The 20,227-nt window shown below is 39.6% G+C and overlaps 3 protein-coding genes across 6 annotated transcripts in view; 2 read left to right on the top strand and 1 right to left on the bottom strand.

Annotated features, from left to right (window-relative positions):
- The window catches only part of LOC113230394, a 53,052-nt gene extending 49,411 nt beyond the window's left edge, over nt 1-3,641 (top strand). The window contains exons 8-13 of one of the 2 annotated variants that reach the window (XM_026464301.1): nt 111-246; nt 407-613; nt 866-1,036; nt 1,281-1,564; nt 2,563-2,732; nt 2,851-3,641. In XM_026464301.1, coding sequence (XP_026320086.1) covers nt 111-246; nt 407-613; nt 866-1,036; nt 1,281-1,564; nt 2,563-2,732; nt 2,851-3,225 — 1,343 coding nt within the window. In that variant the 3' untranslated portion in view covers nt 3,226-3,641. The remainder of the gene's footprint in view (nt 1-110; nt 247-406; nt 614-865; nt 1,037-1,280; nt 1,565-2,562; nt 2,733-2,850) is intronic. The other variant, XM_026464303.1, reaches the window with a different exon arrangement.
- A 36-nt stretch (nt 3,642-3,677) lies between these two features.
- The window catches only part of LOC113230395 (adenylyl cyclase-associated protein 1), a 46,787-nt gene continuing 30,237 nt past the window's right edge, over nt 3,678-20,227 (bottom strand). For all 3 annotated transcript variants that reach the window (XM_026464304.1, XM_026464305.1, XM_026464306.1), the window contains exons 3-9: nt 14,032-14,117; nt 13,568-13,950; nt 12,446-12,595; nt 10,417-10,595; nt 9,057-9,263; nt 5,089-5,232; nt 3,678-4,796 (exon numbers count right to left, since the gene is read on the bottom strand). In XM_026464304.1, the coding sequence (XP_026320089.1) occupies nt 4,707-4,796; nt 5,089-5,232; nt 9,057-9,263; nt 10,417-10,595; nt 12,446-12,595; nt 13,568-13,950; nt 14,032-14,117 (1,239 nt within the window). In that variant the 3' untranslated portion in view covers nt 3,678-4,706. The remainder of the gene's footprint in view (nt 4,797-5,088; nt 5,233-9,056; nt 9,264-10,416; nt 10,596-12,445; nt 12,596-13,567; nt 13,951-14,031; nt 14,118-20,227) is intronic.
- Nucleotides 6,564-8,935, top strand: LOC113230396. The gene is made up of 6 exons (XM_026464307.1): nt 6,564-6,803; nt 6,888-7,013; nt 7,351-7,561; nt 7,644-7,924; nt 8,028-8,285; nt 8,608-8,935. The coding sequence occupies exons 1-6, from the start codon at nt 6,639-6,641 to the stop codon at nt 8,845-8,847; spliced, it is 1,281 nt and encodes a 426-aa protein (XP_026320092.1). The 5' UTR covers nt 6,564-6,638; the 3' UTR covers nt 8,848-8,935.

Here is a 20,227-nt window from a genome sequence, read left to right as displayed (position 1 = left end):
TATTGCAATAAAACGGCAATTTCATACTTTAACCCCTAATATTATAGGAGTGGTTGTGATTAATAATTGTTGACTTTTTAATGAGAATTTTTTCCGTTTTATTCTTACAGGATTCGTTATGGTTCGTAAGAGAGGAGTTTGGGGCAGACTATGCGTCGAAAGTTTCGAAGATGTAGTGACACAAGCGCATAGTTCATTAAAACTACCAGATCTTGGTAGAGCAGTGTGCCGAGCTATGACATTTCAGTAAGTACCTAACTACATTTTAACCAATTTTAGATCCATTATAAGTATGCAGTGACGTGAAAAAAAAACTTTTTCAGTTTACTTAGGTCAGGAGTGTGGCACTTTCACTAGTTATAGTAAATTTGTAATTTGTAGTGTACAAATTTTAAAATATTTCCAGTGATTCTCCTTGGTCCCGAGAAGCGCGCGAAGGTCGCAAAATCAGTTCTGTAGGCTACTGGGAAGTTTGGCATAACGCTGCAGCTCGCGCTGCTGATACACGTCTTACCTTCCGACGATCTTCTTGTACAAGACGCAAAGCATTACGCGTCCGTTGCAAGGATCTCGATTGCGGCATCAGACCTCATGCTGATGCTCAACAGCCCAGGTATACTGAACAATTATTATCTAAATATTTTACCATATTCCTCACACACCCCCATTATAAGTAGAGAACAGAAAATATTACACAACTCCTCTGTGGCAAGTTTGAATATTATACATTACGTGTGTACATATTCATAGCACTGCACTGTTAATCTGTGCATTTTCATTTTTGGCACAAGTAATTAGAAATGCACCATTAAGTAGCCCTCAAGGGCAAAGTAAGACTGACGGTGCGGTGTGGGGTGTATCGTAGAGAGCGAGTAACTTACGAGCGCGTGCGGCTGGGCAGGGTAGTGGGCGGCGGCGGCGCAGCGGCGGGTGCATGGCCGTGGCAGGTGGCGCTGTACCGCGACGGCGATTTCCAGTGCGGCGGTACCCTTATCGCCGACCAGTGGATCCTTTCTGCGAGTCACTGCTTCTATCAGTAAGTGACCTATATGGTATTCTTAATTCGAAATCAATAAGTACTTCCCGTGCAATTTTGAAATTTCTTTTATTTTATAGCTATAAAACAAAAATTAGTCTAAACCCTTATTTATAATATATATTCTGGCTGGTATTCGCATTTTGCATATCAAAAGGATTTTGCTTGTCAGTTCGGAATGCGTCAAGAAAACGAACATGCACAATCCCCTTACAATGCTTTACGATATTAATTTCATTTACAGAGCCACTGAAGCGCACTGGGTAGCTCGATTGGGGGCCTTGCGTCGTGGTGCGTGGCCTAGAGGCCCGTGGGAACGAGTTTCCAGGGTTCGGCAGGTGGTTCTGCATCCCCGCTACGCTCCTCGTGGATTCCGCAATGACATCGCACTTCTTCGCGTTGATACGCTGGAGCTCCACGCGCGATTGCGCCCTGCCTGTCTGCCTCCGCCACGCGCACAGCCTCCAGCGGGGCATCATTGCACTGTTGTTGGTTGGGGACAACTTTACGAACACGAAAGAGTATTCCGTAAGTTATTTTCATAGTTCTTGTCAATCAAATTTTTGTCGTGAAATTGTACAAAATGGGACCAGTTTTCTTTTGAACGAAACGCCATCAAAAATCTTGTCTCCTTACAATTAGGAAATGAAACTATTTTTCCGGATTTAAATCGCGTATATTTGTTTTTTCAAACAAACCGACGTTTCTGGCCCTTTACAGGTCCCATGGTCACGGTTGACTGAGGTGGTACAGTCTTCATCCAGTTATGTCTAATAGGGTGGTTTACCCTATTTTTTCACTATAGTTATTAATGAAATACCTTATTTTTAATTTTACAAAGAAAATATTCCAATTTACGCTACATTTTACAAATTATTTTATTGAATGATTTTTTATTAAGTTCAATTTATTATTAATTAATAATAGAAATTAGAATAAACTAAAACATATTAATTAGTACTGCAGTCTTATGTCTGTTTGGGATTTTTCATTAGAAGAAATACTGGACCCTGGGGTTTGTCAAACTTCATTGAATGTGTAGGTTTATCCATGACATGTTCGCAGACTGCAGACATGTAAACGCGACGGTGTTTGACATCAGCTATCTGTTCTTTGACGCGGGTACAAATACTTCGCTTTGTTTGTCCAATATAAGAGAGATTTGTTTGAAAAAACAAATTTACGCTGTTTCATTTTCTATGTGTAACAATCGCGAAAACCTAAGATCTCGATACCCTTACAATTAGTTCCATTTCTAATTGAAAGTTTATTTTAATTTACTACAAAAAACTGATAACATTACTGGCCGTCCAAAAGTCAGAGAAGTATGAAGAAATCCTTCTTCTATTTAGTAGCACTCTTGGCAGAGTGCTCGAGTTCAATAACCATGTTTGACAGGGGATGATGTGACTCGCCATCTCTCTCTGTTTGTGGCAGAAAATACTGACACTTTTTTAAATTTGTTTTAGAAAAAAAATCACATTAATACAAATTCATTGATTTAATTTCTTTATCGTTGATTCCAGCGGACACGCTTCAAGAGGTTGAGCTACCGGTGATATCAACAGCGGAGTGCCGACGGCGCACGCGCCTTCTGCCTCTGTACCGCGTCACCGACGACATGTTTTGTGCTGGCTACGAGCGCGGTGGACGGGACGCCTGCCTCGGTGACTCCGGTGGTCCACTCATGTGCCAGGTAAGGTGGAAAAAACACAACAGCCTGAAGTGTTAAACAATGTCGGTCTCATACAGAGTTGGTAATATATTGGGGAGAATCATAAGGAACTTCTTTGTTTATCAAATCTTTCTTACAGGAACAAGACAGATGGTACATCTATGGTGTGACCAGTAATGGCTACGGTTGCGCGCGCGCGAACAGGCCCGGCGTCTACACCAAAGTCTCCAACTACATCGATTGGATAGACAACATAATTACCACTTACACGCCACCTCGGAACGAGACCACGTTCTCGAATGAAGATTCTGAAGAAGACTTCTACGTCGATCTAGAAGTAGCAGAAAATAAACGACCAGATAGAATAGACACGTGTAAAGGGTACAGGTGTCCGCTTGGCGAGTGCCTGCCCGCTTCCAGCGTGTGCAATGGCTTCATTGAGTGCTCGGACGGCAGCGACGAGTGGCAATGCAATAGACACGCCTCAAACTCCACGAAACAAGACCCTGATTGACATTAGTCTAGTAATTTGCTTGTAAGCCAGTACTTAATGCTAGAATTATACTTCCGAATTCGACTGATATTTTGTAAGTAGGTTGTATCGAATCTCATTCAGTGTTGTCGGTTACGAATCTTCTGATGTTTTATATCTTTTATTCACATGTACTATGCCATATTTTGATGTGACTTGGGCTTTGTAAATATAGCTTGTTATTCTTCGCCCAAACGGTTGCGTTGTTTACCACGTTTGTAATTGTATGTTTATTGCTAATCGAATCTATTTATTGAAAATCTATGGAGGACCTTTTCCGTTTGAATTTGTATTCAAATGGACGATGTTAACCATGCATCAAATAAAAAGTTAACAAATATAAAGAAGTCTTTCATTCTACGTTACGGTTAGGTTATACTGGAAATGAAACTACTCCGTCTTAAAAATTAGTTTAATCTCTCGACATGTAAATTAACAGAAATGCAATTTGTAATACAATAATCTTCTTCTAAATAATCATGGCATATTAAATAATTACAATTTATTCTTAAGCAAGATGTCACAATATTAATTAAATTATTAATGGAATACAAAAAATATACTGAGGATACAAACAAATACACGTAATTAAATTAAAATTACAATAAATAAATTATTAAAATTTGAAAAATATTTTGGAGAGGTATAAAATGCCTCTAGAATAATCGGGGTTTTATAATCACTCTTCATTAATTTAAAATAGCAAAAGTCGAGAATGCAAACCATTCTTATAATCAAACCGAGGCAGTCACACGCTTAACAGCTAACTTATCTACTTCCCGTACCATAAGGTACTCCGAGCTTTTATTTCCTGCTCAATGTCAAAATTAAAATCTCAAATTACAAATTAAGAAACTTTTTTACACATTATAAAGGCCAGTAAATACTTGAGTTATGTCTACGTCATATTATTATTTAAATCTATGAATACTAGGATCGAGCAAAATGAGCAAGAAATTATTATAACTCTTAAGATGATAAAAATAAGAGTAAAATTGGACGAGTAAACATTAGGAGCCCGAGAACGATTTTAGAGATATTATACGATACGAATGATCTTTGTGCCCTTACTTTTGAAATTAAGTTACTGAGGCGGGACGCGTAAGTGAACTAAGTTGTACTAGACTGTGCAAAATATATTAATTTATTTAAAAAACGCCTCTTTGCTAAACAACAGTTCCTAATGCTACGTTACTACTTCTTCACCGATGTAAAACAGATCAAGAAAGAAATACCAAATGAAATTATTAAGATACTGAACGAAAATATTAAACAATGAATTTGACAATGCTTTAACAACAATATGATTTAATTTTTATAATGGATCGTTAATTGAAAATAATCAAATTTGGCTGTTGCAGAGACATACTTAATAATAACACTTGCATCGAAGTAGTGACGTAACACTAAGGATAAATGACGAAAATAAATAAGCTATATGTTCCCGGGGAGGTCGGGGCAACTTAGCCCGTACTCTCGACGGGCGTCGTGGTCAGCCCAGCGCCACGATTGTTCAGCACCGTCTTAAACTGCTCCGGGATCGGGTGCTCCGCCTGTAAGGGCATTTACTTGTAATTTCTCAACTCATATGAAGCTTTTATTTTGAAGGATACTAGCCAGTAAATTTGGTATCTTTAAGGCTTTTATGAATTTTATCTGATATGCTAGTTTTGTTAAGATTTTGCGCAAGGTTCGCAATGAAAAAATTCTATGCTAACCTGTGCAGATCGAGTCGTAGTAAATATATAGGAAAAACAAACTAGAGAAAGCAGGTTTATGGCCGGTTTCTCTGCTGTTAAATGGGAAAATATGCTAAATATTAGTATTATTATTGAAAACACTCACATAATCTCCATTGCCTTTTGGCACGAGGACGTTCATCTCCGAGGACTTGGAGCTGACTATCTCGACGTTGAGCGACTCTGGCGACAGATAGATTTGACAGCCGTCCGTCTTGTCGATCGACACCGTCGGCACCTTGCCCAGAACCTATGATAATAAAACACCTTGAATTTAGCTACTGGACTATTCTAGCAAATTATGACTTAAGAGGGCGCCGAACTTCTGGCGCTAATTGATTTTAGGTATTCTATGCGCTCCGGTTATGTGTACGTATGGCATACGTTTCTATAGCGTGTATATACATATACTGTGTGACGATGCGACCTCCTTCCATCGTTATTCCGCTTTTTTATCACCCTGTCTCTGGTTCCTGGCCACTTGTTTTCAAATGTTGAATCGTTCTTCAATTCCATTGCCCGTCATTCTCACTTTGTTTTCGTGCCGTCGTCGTCACTCTACTTAAACGCTGAAGCGAGCAGTGCGGCTCGTGTAATTTTAATCCTTTGATCAGTTCCCAACCTAAATCAATGTGCCAATTTTAATACCAATCCAACCTTGTAATATTGTATAACTCGGCCCTCTCGGGGAACTCACTTTTTTAGTACTTTTTTTAGCGTTGTACATGTTTTTTATACCCTTTTCTTGTTACAGCCTTCCTTTTTTCTTTCGACTTTACTTAGGAAATAAAATATGTGGACCGGAGTATTCTGTTTTATTGCCGTGATCCTGGTCACGGCACATTAGCGGTTTGCAACCTCTTCAGCCGTGTGTAAGACCAAGCGACACAACCTCCATGTCCGTCTGACGGCCGAAGTAGGACTAAAGCGGATAGGGGGAAGCGTGGCGGCTCTGGCTAGTATGGGCGGACCGCATGCGAATTTAAGTATTTACTTCGTATAATCAAAACAAATACACATTTTGAAAATGTACGGAGTATGCGTTATAGAAAAGATGTAGTTTTGGTGTTATTCAAAAACTGATGAACTTCGGTGAAGTATTTACGCGGTACTAAGGTTTTATTTTGTTTTCTAGAGATAACTTCGGATTTTTTGTGAAAGTAATCGTGTTTCTAAAGAGTATGATTTATAGAATGAATCCTTAAATATGTTATACATTAATTTCATAACCAAAGCTTCAGTAAAAACGATACAGCAAGAGATCAAACGCAATGATTTCGCAATTACGTATCGCTGCCTCGGTGCAGTCTTCATTCTAATGATCTTATAAACCCAGTATGAGCATTTTGCCACATTCAACGAAAAAAAAAGTTTATTTTCCCCATTTCTTTATTTATATTCTTCTTTGTCATAAAAAATAATAACTTGAAGATGGAACTTGTCAAAACTCAAACTTGACAAAGTCAAGATAAAGCTATCATAAGAAATCAGACACTAACGTGTGACACTAATTTTTACGTTGTATTGTATTTGTTTATAAAATGTAATTATTAAATTACAAATAGAACGTTGGATTTGGTAGCTATAAACGTTTAATGTTTGTAACAGTTTAGTTATCTGTAACAGTGTCTGCGAAATATTCCCAGACTAAAACACATGGCAAGCAAGCGTGAGGAAACGGCGAATGGGAACTATTTGAGCCCGACGGAGGCCTTAGCTCAGTACTTTAAGGAACTCTTAGATCAATACGGTCTTCCGTTTGGACAGAGTTGCGTCCTTTTACTATACGGACTGTACAAACGGGTGACAGTGCTAAATGTGGTTCGTAAATTTCAGTCTACGGGGTACTCGTAAATCTGCATTTAAAATAGGAAACTTCACCAGCTTTATGTCATTGTTACACAGGTAGTGTTTTTTCTTAAGTACGTGCCGACGGGGATGTACATGTACAAACTCCTAAAAAGCGTTTACCAGTCGTCGCGGGAGCGTATCTATCAGAAACAAATACAACTGGAGGATATACAACTGCAGGTAGCGACAAATCCCGTTCGCGGTAGCGTAAGCGAGGTCCGGTCAGGGCTCCCTCACTCGCTCAAGGTTATGCAATAAGTGCCTACCGCAAAGTGCGCCGACGGCGGCGCAAGCTCTCATACAAATGTGTCATTTATGAGCATTCGGCTTGGCACGACTGAGCGCGTGCTTAGGTTCTCTTTTCTTCGTAGTGAGCGCCTGGTGTCATTAGACAGATTTAGTAGGCTATTACATCGTATTCTCGATTTTGTACGAGAGTGATGTATCCGTTACGCAGTAATTATTGAGTTTCGTAACTGGGGCCTGGTGTTGATTACGAGGCGTTGTACCCCGACAGATCCAAATAGTGAATACGAAGCTGTTCGTGCGCGACGCGGAGTTCAGCGAGCGCGCGGAGCAGCTGCGGCGCAACGCCGAGCGGCTGCGCGCCGTGCGCGCGCGCGTGCGCGACATGATCAACGCCGACGAGCAGCTGCGCCGCGCACTCGAGTCCGCCGCGCCCTGGGGCGACGAGCCCGAGCTGCATCTGCACTCCACTCCCGAGGAAGGTATTGCTTTAACGCGCCCGGGCCGCGCCGGACGGACGTCCATGGTCCTCATTTTAAGGAAAGCCGCAATTCAACTTTCCAGAGCGCGAATTTATTATCACTCTCATAAAGGAGATGAAGTCGGAGCAAGTCTTGATGCCGGAGAGGACTGCGGACAAGATGGACTGCGGCGAGCACGCGCAACCGGAACCGAGCACGCCGGATAGCGTGTACTCGTCCCTGAGCGATTCGGATAATGCCGGCAAGGATTGTCGTGTAAAAATCATCAAAGTTACGAACGTGTATAAAGTTGCATATCTAAAGCACTACATCAAACAAAAGAGACTGAGAAGAGCGACGCAACAGGCGCTGTTAAAAAAAAAGGTACCGTAGATGTGATACATATCTATCTTCATATCGCATGTTTGTGCATGTTTAGTTGCGAGAAGTCTCTCTATAAATGCACTAGGGTGCGCTTTTGTTGCAGATCGAAAATATCAAGAAGCTCCTGGAAGGTTGGCAGAAGTCGTTGAATGCGGTTATCAACAGCAAACTTTTGTTAGACTCGACACCGCTGGATATGGCGTCGCAAGAAGCCATGGGAGATTATTCCAAACCTAATCTGCCGTCCTCGGAATCCGAAAGTGACCTGAAGACCGGAGGCAGGACTGCGGATGGGTACTACGATGACTACGCTGTCAATTGGACGCAGAGCTCATACAGAAATTACCCGTACGGTTATGAGGTGAGAATTATATATTTTATTAGACGTTGCAAAACTGATTACTTCTAAAGTCTGTATTTCGCTTGGCAGACTTTGTTTTTAAATGGTGTATTTTTTTGTTTAAGAGGGATAGTATGGGGATATTCGAAGCTATAGATCTGTCAGCGTTGAAAAAAAATAGTGAATATTATTACTTTTTATGGACACGCTTGACCAAAAAATGACTGTGCCAAAATTATTTTCAGAAAAAAGATCCAATGGTTCTTAAAACAGTTTCCTTGTATATCCTACGATTTCGGAATATCCCATACCGTCCCTTTAAAAAAAATATACTGTATTTCAGGATATGACAGATTCTCCGCCGGTGTGCAAAGATTTGTATGAAGCCCCAGAAGTCAGTGATGTGAACAGCAAATTCGTGGCACACTCGTCACCGCGTGATGAGTGTGACCGTGAGCGACCGCGAAACATTCTCTTCGTTCTCCCAGAGGAGACTAGCAGTCAAGTCGCCATCGAGGAGTTCAAGGACGACGTCGAAAAGGAATCAGACTTGGAGAACCGGGAAGGCGAAACGTCGTTATAAATGTTTTATAGATTTTACTTTTGTTATATTTTTAATTACTCTATAAATACAAATATTCCCTGCATTTCAAGATATCCGATAGCTTTATTTAATTTTGAGCTGTTAATTTCCCAAATAAAATAAAATAAAAAAATAATTTGTGAGTAGTCCTTGTTAGAATTATGATTCGAAATTAGAGTTTCAGGTTATAGTGTGTATGCTTTACTAACCTGCATTTGCACAGACTGGCAGTTGACGAACTCAATGCTGGAGACGAGGTTGTCGAAGACGACTGCGCACTTGGTGCACGAGTCGAGCACGACGCCGTTCACTTTGCCTTTGACCGTCAGAGCAGAGTCACGGCAGCGGAACATGTACACCACGTTGTTCATGTCTGCGTTTTCTACCACCAGATTCGCGTTGCCCTTTTGGTATTCCTGTACAAAGGACAAGTCCATGTTACACATTGACAAGGACTTTTATGGGCAGACGTGTCGCTTACCACCAGGCGCACGACTTGTTTGTCCCGTCACTTGGTGTATGTATATAAAAAAAAAGAAATTGCTACTTTCTCAAACTTATTATTACTTTCTCTCAGTTGTAGTGCCTCCTATTGTAAATATCACTTCTGGGCAGAATTACTGTTCAATTATCTAGTTTGTAATTTTTTAACCGCCTATGATGACAATTGAGCCTAAATGAGGACAACAACTAAATTATTATCATTTGTCTCACGTAGGAAATGAAACTATTTTTGCTCTTATATATATTTATATTATGAGCTGGTAGAGCTATATTTATATTATGAGCTGGTAGAGCGATGGCCCTAGTTTGGCATACAGATGCAGGTTGTGAGACCGAAGGAATATTTCTTTGAACAAAGTAGTAGAGTATTTTCACGAAAAACAAATTGGTAATATTTAAGTTTTACTGAATGTCGTGATGTTTGACCACAATCATGGTGGTTCAATTGTTTTTGTGAAATGACTCCAATAGTTTGTTATAATTATTAATACAAAGATCAAACGTTAAGAAAAATTTCTTTCGAATAGATTTCTCACAGATGGCGTTACGGCACAAAAATCGTTAAAAACCAAAAACGAAGATCTGCAACAAGTACAAAGAAAAATTCGTAAAGCTAGTTCATTCCGTGGCTTAGTTGGCATGACGTCTAACACGGTTTGCTGGAAGACGATGGTTCGAATCCAGCCGGATCGAATTAATTTTGATCTTCGTATTAATAATTAAAATATCATGGTAGTAAAACATCCTAATACGCAATAAAAACAACAGCTAAAATTATTTCTTACAATACTTTGTTGAAATCATAAGCGATATAATACACTCGAATCCGGCCCCGCGCATTTGAGTTTCTCGGAATTTACGTGCGAAATTTAATTTGAATTTACTATGAGCTTTTCGGTGAAGGAAAATATTGTGATGAAACCTGCACGTCGAAGAAAGTTCACAACCCTTGGAAAACGTGTGCAGTCCCCATCAATCGCCTGAGAGGAGATCCGTGCCCAACAGTGGGACGTATAAATGGGTTGATGGTGATAATACACTTGTGTTTGTGTTGTAGTTACTTACTATGAGCCACTTCTTGCCGTCGCGCGCGAAGACCGGAGGCTTATCGGTGAAGGCGCCAGCACCGGGTTGCGGCAGCGGCTTGGCGGGCCCGGTTCCGCCCGCCGCCTTGAACGGCGCTGGCCCCTGCCGCAGATGTGGGTTCTTGTGCGTCTGCATATCTGGCGTCACCTTGCGCAAACCTGATCCACAAGAGAGGTACTTTTAACCCTAAAATATTATGCGAAGAGAAAAGCGTTTAATCATCTACATACTAATCAAAGACGACTCCATCTAATAACCTTAAAAAAACAAATCAACTCCGATTAGGAGTGGAAAGAGAAATGTAAAAAACATAAATATGATTTTTAAGTTGTAACGCATATTTCTACGTAGATGTTAGTTAGATTTTTTTTATATTTCACGACCTCGGTGGCCCAACGGTTTGTTATTTATATATATATGTATGTTATTTATATATATATGGCATTAGATGTGATTCTGGTCGTGTTTTCCAGGTAATACCCCGGAGTAAAATCCGTTGTAATTACCTCCGTACCGAGCGGTTACCATTGACTGAAATGGAAATATTAGTATGACCTAAGTTTAAATCTATTCATCGAATCAATCTAGTGATAAAGGAAAACGCCATCTAGTTACTATGCAGGGTAATAAGCTTTCTACCTCCTACTGTGACGTCGCGTTATAGTCGTCATCTAGTGTGCCATAAACTAAAAAAGAAGCTAAAAAATTTGCGGACTCATTTTGTATTGTATGGGACAGTGTATCTGTATATTCTGTAATCGTCGTATGGCCTACATTTATTTCTCTCGTAAGTTTGGGTGTAATTTGTGGTTGTCTGTGTCCATGGCACCCGCGACACAGGGTTTCCCTAGTGCGGGGCTATGTTGAGTGTGTGCGTTATTATTATTATTGTTGTTCTGATAGTCATAGCACAGGGAATTTCCTAGTTTGAGGCTAGGCAATTGGTTTGCAATTGGTTGTTTGGCACATTATTATTAAGTATTACATTTTTCTTTCCTCAGCCTCTGTTGGCTGCTTTTAAATACATTTAAAAGACAATTCAATTCAATCAGTATGACACCATACGTATTATTATTTTGAATATCTATTTTAGGCTCTCGCCTCTCTCACGGCCTAAAATATTATTTTTGAATTTTCTAATGTGATAGTCGGCATTCCCCAGCAATGGCACAGTCGGCCTGGGTCAGGGACTCAAATTGAAGAACCGGTGACCAATAAGCGGCGTATTGAGTAGGACCGCTTCCTGCATTTGTGCTGGAAGCATCGAGTATATAACCAGAAATAGAGACGAAATGTCATTTAATTTGTTTGAAAACTATTCTGCCATATCATTACTGTGACAACTGCGCTCCGATTGGCTAGCCCTAGTTCGAAACAATTGACGGGTGTCGTCAATGGGTGTCTTCAACTGTTTCACTTCAAATCGACCAGTTAACTTGAGCTTTGCTATAATGGACGAAAATTGCAAAATTACATATTTAATAATTATTTAATTAACGATGTAATGTGATTCCGTTTGTTTTGTAATTAGATGTTTTGCTGTTTTTCCCACACCACCGAATAGAACAGCACGGCATTGTTAGAGATATTATCTTTATTGCAATAAATACAGAATATTTTTTGGAATATATTTCAGTGCAAACGCGAGTTGATATTTATAAGAGCTGTATCGCTAATGTGTTACCAGGAATATATTTCGTCTCTATTTCTGGTTATATACTCGATGGCTGGAAGCGATATGCTACAGAAATCCAAACGCCTCAAGCTGCTAGCTTTATTGTTACTACAGTCGTTGAACTATTAACTATCAGTCAACCCGTGACCACGGCCAGTGCAACCTGGCCGAAACGTCAGGAAACTAGGTAGGTGTGAAAAATACCTATTCGTATGTAAACGCGTTTATTCCCGTTTTCAAATGTTCGTACAATGGAACGCGAAAGTTTAAAAGTATGTAATAACTATAGTTCGTTAGTCTGTGATCGTTTTAGATATTGTTTAAGATACTGACTGCTTGTGATGCATTCGCCCTGGTTGATTTCCGCGAATAGGGCGCTGCGGTCATCGAGAGACATGTTAGAGAAGTCGACATCGGGTAGCACAGGCGGTGGTGGTGGCATACCGCCCGGCGGTGGTGGTGGAGGAGCGCCCGCACCCTTACCTGATGAACACATCTAAATTTAAAACAACTCGTTTGTAAGGTCTCCATTTCGTCTACGTCTCGTGTCAAATACCTACCTAACGCTAATTACGTCAACTCAAACTTTTCAATTTCTATAGAAAAGGTTCCAGCAGCCACTAGTAACTTCAATGTTTGCTCCAAGTTTACTTGAAGGGACCTATAACCGTAGATCGATTTCCCCAAGTTTTACCTCGAATATTCTCGGTAAAATGTACCGTGTAATTACTTATTTACGTTAGCTTGACAATTTCCATGACCTCTGCCGACGTTTCTCGAAAGTATAAACATACATCTATACATATCAAAATTGCCTCTGGGTAAGTTATCTTGCTGTAATATTCAAATGTTTAGTTTGTTAAAAATACTTCTGAGTATTTTAAGACAATATAATCTCAGTTTATAGTACAACAAAACCGACCTGAAAAGTTATTCATCCCCTAGTTTACCACCTTTAGAGGTGGAATATTTTCTTCAAAGTGAAATGGGACCACTACTGAGGTGGTACCCCTTTCCAACAAAAAAAAAGAATCGTCAAAATCGGTTCACAAATGCCGTCATCGCGTAACATCCATACAAAAAAACATACAAACGAATTGATAACCTCCTCCTTTTTTGAAGTCGATTAAAAATAGAGCATTTGTATATGTATTTATAAGTTTCATATCATTTTATATTTTTATTAAATTGTTTTTTGTGAAATTACTCCACTAGTTTATTATTATTATTCATACAAAGATCGAACACTTAGAAAAAAATCCTTCGATCCGGCCGGATTCGAACCGACAGTGTCTCCTAGCAAACCGTATCAGGACGCTATGCAAACTTAGCGTCTGGCACGGTTTGCTAGGAGACTCTTTGTATTAATAATAATTTTGTGTTACTAATGAGTTTTTTTGTTACAAATCAAGGACTGATAATCTGTATAACCTAAATTATTGAACAAGAACTTACCGGACCAAACAAGGCCAGTGGTGTGGTACTGTTTCACGTAAGCTTGCAAGTCAGAAAGAAGTTGCACCCAAGCGCGGCACCATTCTCCGTGCTTCTTGTCTTTCTCCTTCCAATCTTTAAGCACACGGTTGGAGTAGAACTGGCCAGCGTCGTTCATTTCTTTCACGTACGGTGCCGGTGTGGGAGCAACAGCCACCCACCCTAAAGCTGGGATGCTCTCCGATATCGCAGAGAGATGGTTGAAGAAAGTTGACGCGCGGTTCTTTTCACGGAACTGCTGGATGGCAGAGATCTGTTCGCTGGTGGGCGCCAGTAACTGCATCTCTTCGGCCTGTGACGGCTTGCTACGCGTTGCCGCAAGCTGGATGTAGCGGAACTGTGCCCTAATAAGTTTTAACCAGTTAGATTATCCAATAAAATTAAATCTGCAAAAATAAAAAATAGCTTGGGTAAAAATATCTTACTGGAATGCTGCGTTGACGAGTTTCGCTTGTGTTGCGACATCTCCGCCGATTTGCTGGGAGAGTTCCAGATAAGTCTGTAAGGGACCCTGAAACAAATGATAAACAGTTTAATTTACGAAATTGCTAAAGAAAAACATATTATATAAATAAATAACGCACACACTCTTGCCCTACACTAGGTAAACCCTGTATCGCGGCTGCAATGGACATACACAGACAACCACAAATTATACCCAAACCCACGAGAGAAATAAATGTAGGCCACATAAATATTTCTCTCTGCCCGGGAATCGAACCCGAGACCTCTCCGTGGCAGCCCAGCATGGTAACCGTTCGGCCACCGAGGCAGTTACTATACTGTATATATAGATCAAATTGAAATATATACTCTCGTGTACACATCCATGTCATTAGTGCCAAATAGCTACGAAACACACTTATTGAAGTTACGGAAATAAAGTAAGTAGAAGTTCTTTAATTTAATTTCAGGGATTTAATTTTGCTATTGAAATGCTGATGCGCCGAAATAAGGGAAAAATAAATGAGGCATTTCAATCAAGAACGCTATAACGTTAAATTAAATTGACGCTATTCAAACATATCCGCCTGGGAAAAATTTTAATCCAATACGAGCGAAATAGATAGGTTCCATCGGCCTTTACTTGAAAGAAAAAACAAAATTATAACCATGAAATAATTTTTCCAATGCAAAAGCCTGTTTAATTTAAAGTGTTAACTCGATCCGACTGGTAAGCGGAAAGGGCAATTAATATTAATGATCATTAAACAATAAATTTGACGGGAAAAGAATGTCCGAGAATTGATCTGGTTTGACGTTCTGCCTCGTGAATTTCTTCACTTAATTAATATTGGTAAGACGACCGCGGTACGGGATAGACTACTTCCATTTATACCTGGATTAATTTGGTACAAATTTAGCAATGAGATATTATTACCATACTAAATTAACTAATTAAACCAATATAACTTGAATACGTACTTTCCAAGTTTGATGTATATATGTTTACACAAAAACCTAACATATTCGTGTTTCGTAACGGGTACGGAAACGTGCTTATTTCTTTGGAACAATAATAGTATCGGGTATATTACGCAAGTTCCACACAATTTTTTTCACTTGTTTCATACCTCATACGAAAGAATAGCGAGTATACTGTCCGTGGCTTTCATCATTAAGTTTTAGAAAATAATATTCCACTCACACTCCTGCCATTTTTCACACCTATGTTCTAAGGATTCGCACGAAGCGTTATGCTTCCACATTTCGACTTCCACTTCCGCAGATTGGAATTCCCTGCCTGCAGACTTGGTTATCTTAATATATTATATACATAAATAATAATAATACATACATTCAGGGAATAAATAATAACTAGGGCCTTTTCAAGGCATGAGTGAATTGGCCCCGTCACTTTCCATCAGGTGAGATGGAGGTCAAATGCACACTTATATTTTATTTAAAAAATCTTGCTGGAAATCCATTTGTTCTTATGCCGTAAAAAAACGGGAGTCCACAAAATCTTGGAGCGACTTTCGAAACTAAATTACATTCATTCTAAAAAATTATATAAATTGTGGAAAAAACAATGGTAGTCGGTAAGCAAGTTTACGTTTGTGTTACAAATGAGGTTAGTTACGTTTCAGTTGGCAACTCATATAAGGCGAAGATGGTTTGTTCGGCAATACGTTCTCCAGCGTAATCGTGTTGAAGTAGCGAGGAAGATCGGTTGACTAGCCGCGGTTATTTAGCTGCAAGTGTTGCCATCATCGTCCGTATTTCTTCACAATAGTAATCAGTTGTGATGGTTGTATTAGATCTAAAGAAGCTATGATCCACCATTACGTTTACTGAAGTAATCCATTACTCCGCGATTGGACTACCCAATATTTCCAACAATTTTCTGTGAGTAAGTTTTCTTTTTGGATACTCCAGTTTTTAATAACAACTGTGAAGTAAGTAATACACGACCAAACTTAAAGTCGCATGTTGCGAATGAAGCTTCATACTTGACATTGGTTTCTAATTTGGTCGAATATTACTTATTTGACCATAATTGTTTCGGACGGAGAACGGGAGTAGACCCCCTGTTTTGACTTGTCGCGTTTCACCACTACATTGCTCATTTGCGACTATCATAAAGAATACATTTTTCATCACAACTAATGATGCGGTTTAAAAACTCCTTTATCATTAAGTGTCGAGAAATGTGCAAGATTGAACGCACGTTACCCGTTGTATTTTGGACAATTCATATACACAATATCTACTTTTTTTCCGATTTGGCGCATAATATGGGTTAGCATTTAATAATATTTAAGCAACAATTTTAGAACGGTATTCCATAATTTAAATCCTAGTATTACTCATGGTAATACACATACACATTCGACAGAGTTTAAAGGTAAACAGTAATTAACTTGGAAGCAGATTCCCTCTTTTCCCTTTTTAGACTTAAGTAATCACTTAGGGAATTATGAGATTAATTAGCCTCAAGCAAAATTTTCGGCAAAAGAATTGGCCAAAATTTATTAGAAATTTAAAAGGTTTTCTGGTGTTTGCCAACAAATTAAATTTTGTTGGAGTGAAATAAGGGCACACGAAAGTATTGTACCGGGAAAAGAGGCAATAAATATTGGAACTAAACTCATTTACAAAAAAAAACGGGCACCTTTGATTTTTTCCCTGCCTGAAATAATTACAATACGAAAAAGGTATTATTCATTCAAAAATGTCACTGGCTTGATAGTTAAGTGTCCTCATTTGTAAAAACATTCGTTCCAAATTCAAATTTAAGAGATAAAACCTGTCTACAAGAAAATTACTCTTCACTGCTTAAAACGGCGGGAATTGTTGAAAGTTCGCCCAGCTCGTAGCCCTGACTATTCAATGAGCATAAAATTGCTAGACTTCACTTCGCTAGAAACCATGCTACATGGACTCAAGGGGACTGGAAAAGAGTATTGTTCTCTGATGAAGCCAGGATTTATCTGCGTGGTGAATACCGCCGTCGACGAGTGCTACGAAGACCAGGGAAACGCTTTGCAGACGTGTGTTTTGGAGAAGGCACCCCTTATGATGGTGGCTCCTTTATGTTTTGGGCAGCGATTAATTCGATGGGCCGTACGGAGTTAGTCTTCATCGAAAATAGCACATTGAGTGCACACCAATACATGACGGAGATTCTAATTCCTCACGTACAACCCGCATTGACTGTTCTTGGAGAAGATTCTATTTTTATGGATGACAACGCCGCGCCCACTGTTCTGGCGTTGTGGAAGCGTATATTCAAGAGGCTGGAATCCGGCGTTTGCATTGGCCAGCTCGAAGTCCCGACATCAATCCAATAGAGCACGGGTTCCCAAACTTATTTTGTCTACTGCCCACTTCGAGAATAAATTATTTTTTAGCGCCCCCATTTTTCCACCTACTTAAAAGCCACTATAAGTTCAAATTAAATTAATTATTGTGAGCTATATTAACGGAGATTACACATTCATTCTAAACGAGACTTTTACTATAAACCCGCAAGAGTTAACTTGAGACCTGAACGCAGTAGGCAGTACATAACAGCGCTCGGGTCTCAAGTTTACTCTTACAGGCTACACCTGCCAATGAGAATGATTATTAAAATGTAACTTTATAGTATTCAGACAGAGTATCTTTTATTCAAAATAAAACAAACATAATCGATTCTAATATAAAAACTAATGTGAAGGATGAATCTAATGCTGTTTAATAAGTTTGTTGATATCAGGTTCCAATTTACTCAAGAACAGCCGCAAGTCACCACGTTCGGTAACATGCAAATGATTTCTCTTTTTAGTAAACAGCGTTGTCATAGCACGACGCAATCAGTTGGTGGTCCGGTTGGGGGCCCGGTTGGGGGCCGGGTTGGGGGGCCCGCTTGGGGGCCCGGTTGGAGGGCCCGGTTGGGGGGCCCGGTTGGGGGCCCGGTTAGAGGCCAGCTAGGGGCCGATTAAGGGGCCTGCTGGCCCCCAACCGGGGCCCCTAAGAAGGACCCCCAACCGGGCCACCAACCGGTTCCCCGACTGGGGCCCCCAACCGGGCCCCCAAGAAGGGCCACCAGCGGGCCCCCCAACCGGGACACCAACCGGGCCCCCACGGGTCCCCAACCGGGTCCCCCAACCGGGCCCCCCAGCCGGGGCCCCCATAACCAACGCCCTAACTCACCCCCCTATGCCCTATAAATTTATCATAATTGTCAGTTTTAATTGTTAATTGTTAATCACAAACATTGAAAAGATTGAAAATTGATCAATTGTTAATTGTAGATATTTGCGATTAACGATTGATCAATTGTTAGTTGCGAGAACCGCAATTAACAATTGATTAATTGTTAATTGCTGTTTCGCAATTGACAATTAATTAATTGTCAATCTTTAATTGCCAGAACAATAAAATTTTGCCCAACACTGATGTAAGCTATATTAGTCTTTGATGTGATGTAATGAGCTTGTTGCGCAATTCTGTATCTTTAGTTTCCAAGAATTCTATCACAGAGTCAAACAGGTTGTAAAAACGAGTCAGACAATTGCCTCTTGATAGCCAACGAATTTCAGTATGAAACATCAAACGGTTGAAATCTTTGTCATTAGTAACACAAAGCTGATGAAATAACCTATCATTCAAAGAGCTGTTACGGATTTCATTGACTGGTTTGATGACATATTGCAGTAATTGAAATTCTTTTATTTTTTCAATCCTCTAAGATTGAAATAATCGTTCACTTAAATTTCTAGCAACCAAATGTTGTCTATGAATAACGCAATGTACAGCAAGGACATCTGGGATTTTGTTTTTTAAGTACGTTATGAAGCCTTTATATTTTAGTATCCATAGCAACTGTATAATATTTTTCAAGGGAATCTCTTTCTCATCACAAAACTATTCCAATGTATTGAATATGGTTTCGCCTTTTGTATCGGTCTTTAAATTTCTAGCAAACAATAGTTCTTTACATATTTTCTCATCTTTAATAAACCTCACGTAAGACAGCAACAATGCTTCATCAGCTGGTAAAGTGGACTCATCGAGCTGAATTGAGAATTAGAGGCTAGTCTTCAGAGGATTGCACAATGATTCTTCAATGTTTTCAGCCATTTCATCAATTAGTCTTTGCACAGAATTATTAGGAAATGAAACTATATTTCCAGATTTAAATTGCGTATATTTGTTTTTTCAAACAAACAGACGTTTCGGGCCCTTTGCAGGTCCCATGGTCACGGTTGACTCACCTTCACCGGTTTCGGGACCTGTAAAGGACCCGAAATGTCGGTTTGTTTGAAAAAACAAATATACGCGATTTAAACCCGGAAAAATAGTTTCATTTCCTATGTGTAACAATCGCGAAAACCTAAGAACTCGACAGAATTATTATTACTCAAAGGAATTTTTCGGATAATATCTGCGGGCGGTTTATGAAGCACAGTAGTTATTACTTCCTTTATTGCTAGCAAAATTAATTCTTCTCCGATGTTGTGTGGTTTGCCTTTTTGAGCAATTAACAAAGAGATATAGTACGAAGCTCGAAGTCCGTCGTCATCTTGCTTAGCAGCCGCCGATAAGAGTTTTGCTACACTTGGCGGAGTATTATGCTTCTTCTCTAGGTCTTGAAAATATGCGACATTCTTGTCTTTCTTATCTGGATGCATTTTATTCAAATGATCTTGCAGTATGGAAGGCTTCATTGCTTCATTCGAAAATCTTTTTAGACATAGAAGGCACAAAGGCGACGATGGGTTTGTGGGATTTTCAATGAATCCGAATTTAATATATTCCGCACAGTATTGGCGTCTCTTCTGTTTGTGAAATACGTAAGTAAGTGTTGAACGTAAGTACTGCTTCTTTTACGCGCGAAAACGCAAATGAAAATAAAATAAATATTACGTTGTTTATATAGGATTGCATAAGCAGCACGCACCGACAGGTATAAGACAAACATGCATAAACTCGTTTATCTCATTCGACGCTCAATCGTACTCAACAAGTAAGAACAAGTATACTCTGAACCAGCCGATTGATACAGGAATGCACAAATTGGGTTATTTAACAAAAACTTATTAAAACATGATTGCCCGCGGTCTATTATCTACGAAAATAACCTATCTAGGAATACTAATAACTATTAAAATGCGAAACTGTGTCTGTTGCCTT

Source organism: Hyposmocoma kahamanoa, unplaced genomic scaffold (genome assembly GCF_003589595.1).
Source record: "Hyposmocoma kahamanoa isolate Upper Pololo Valley unplaced genomic scaffold, ASM358959v1 63, whole genome shotgun sequence".
Taxonomy (NCBI): domain Eukaryota; kingdom Metazoa; phylum Arthropoda; class Insecta; order Lepidoptera; family Cosmopterigidae; genus Hyposmocoma; species Hyposmocoma kahamanoa.
Note: the sequence above shows the minus strand (reverse complement) of the source record. Positions and strands in the feature narration are given on the sequence as shown.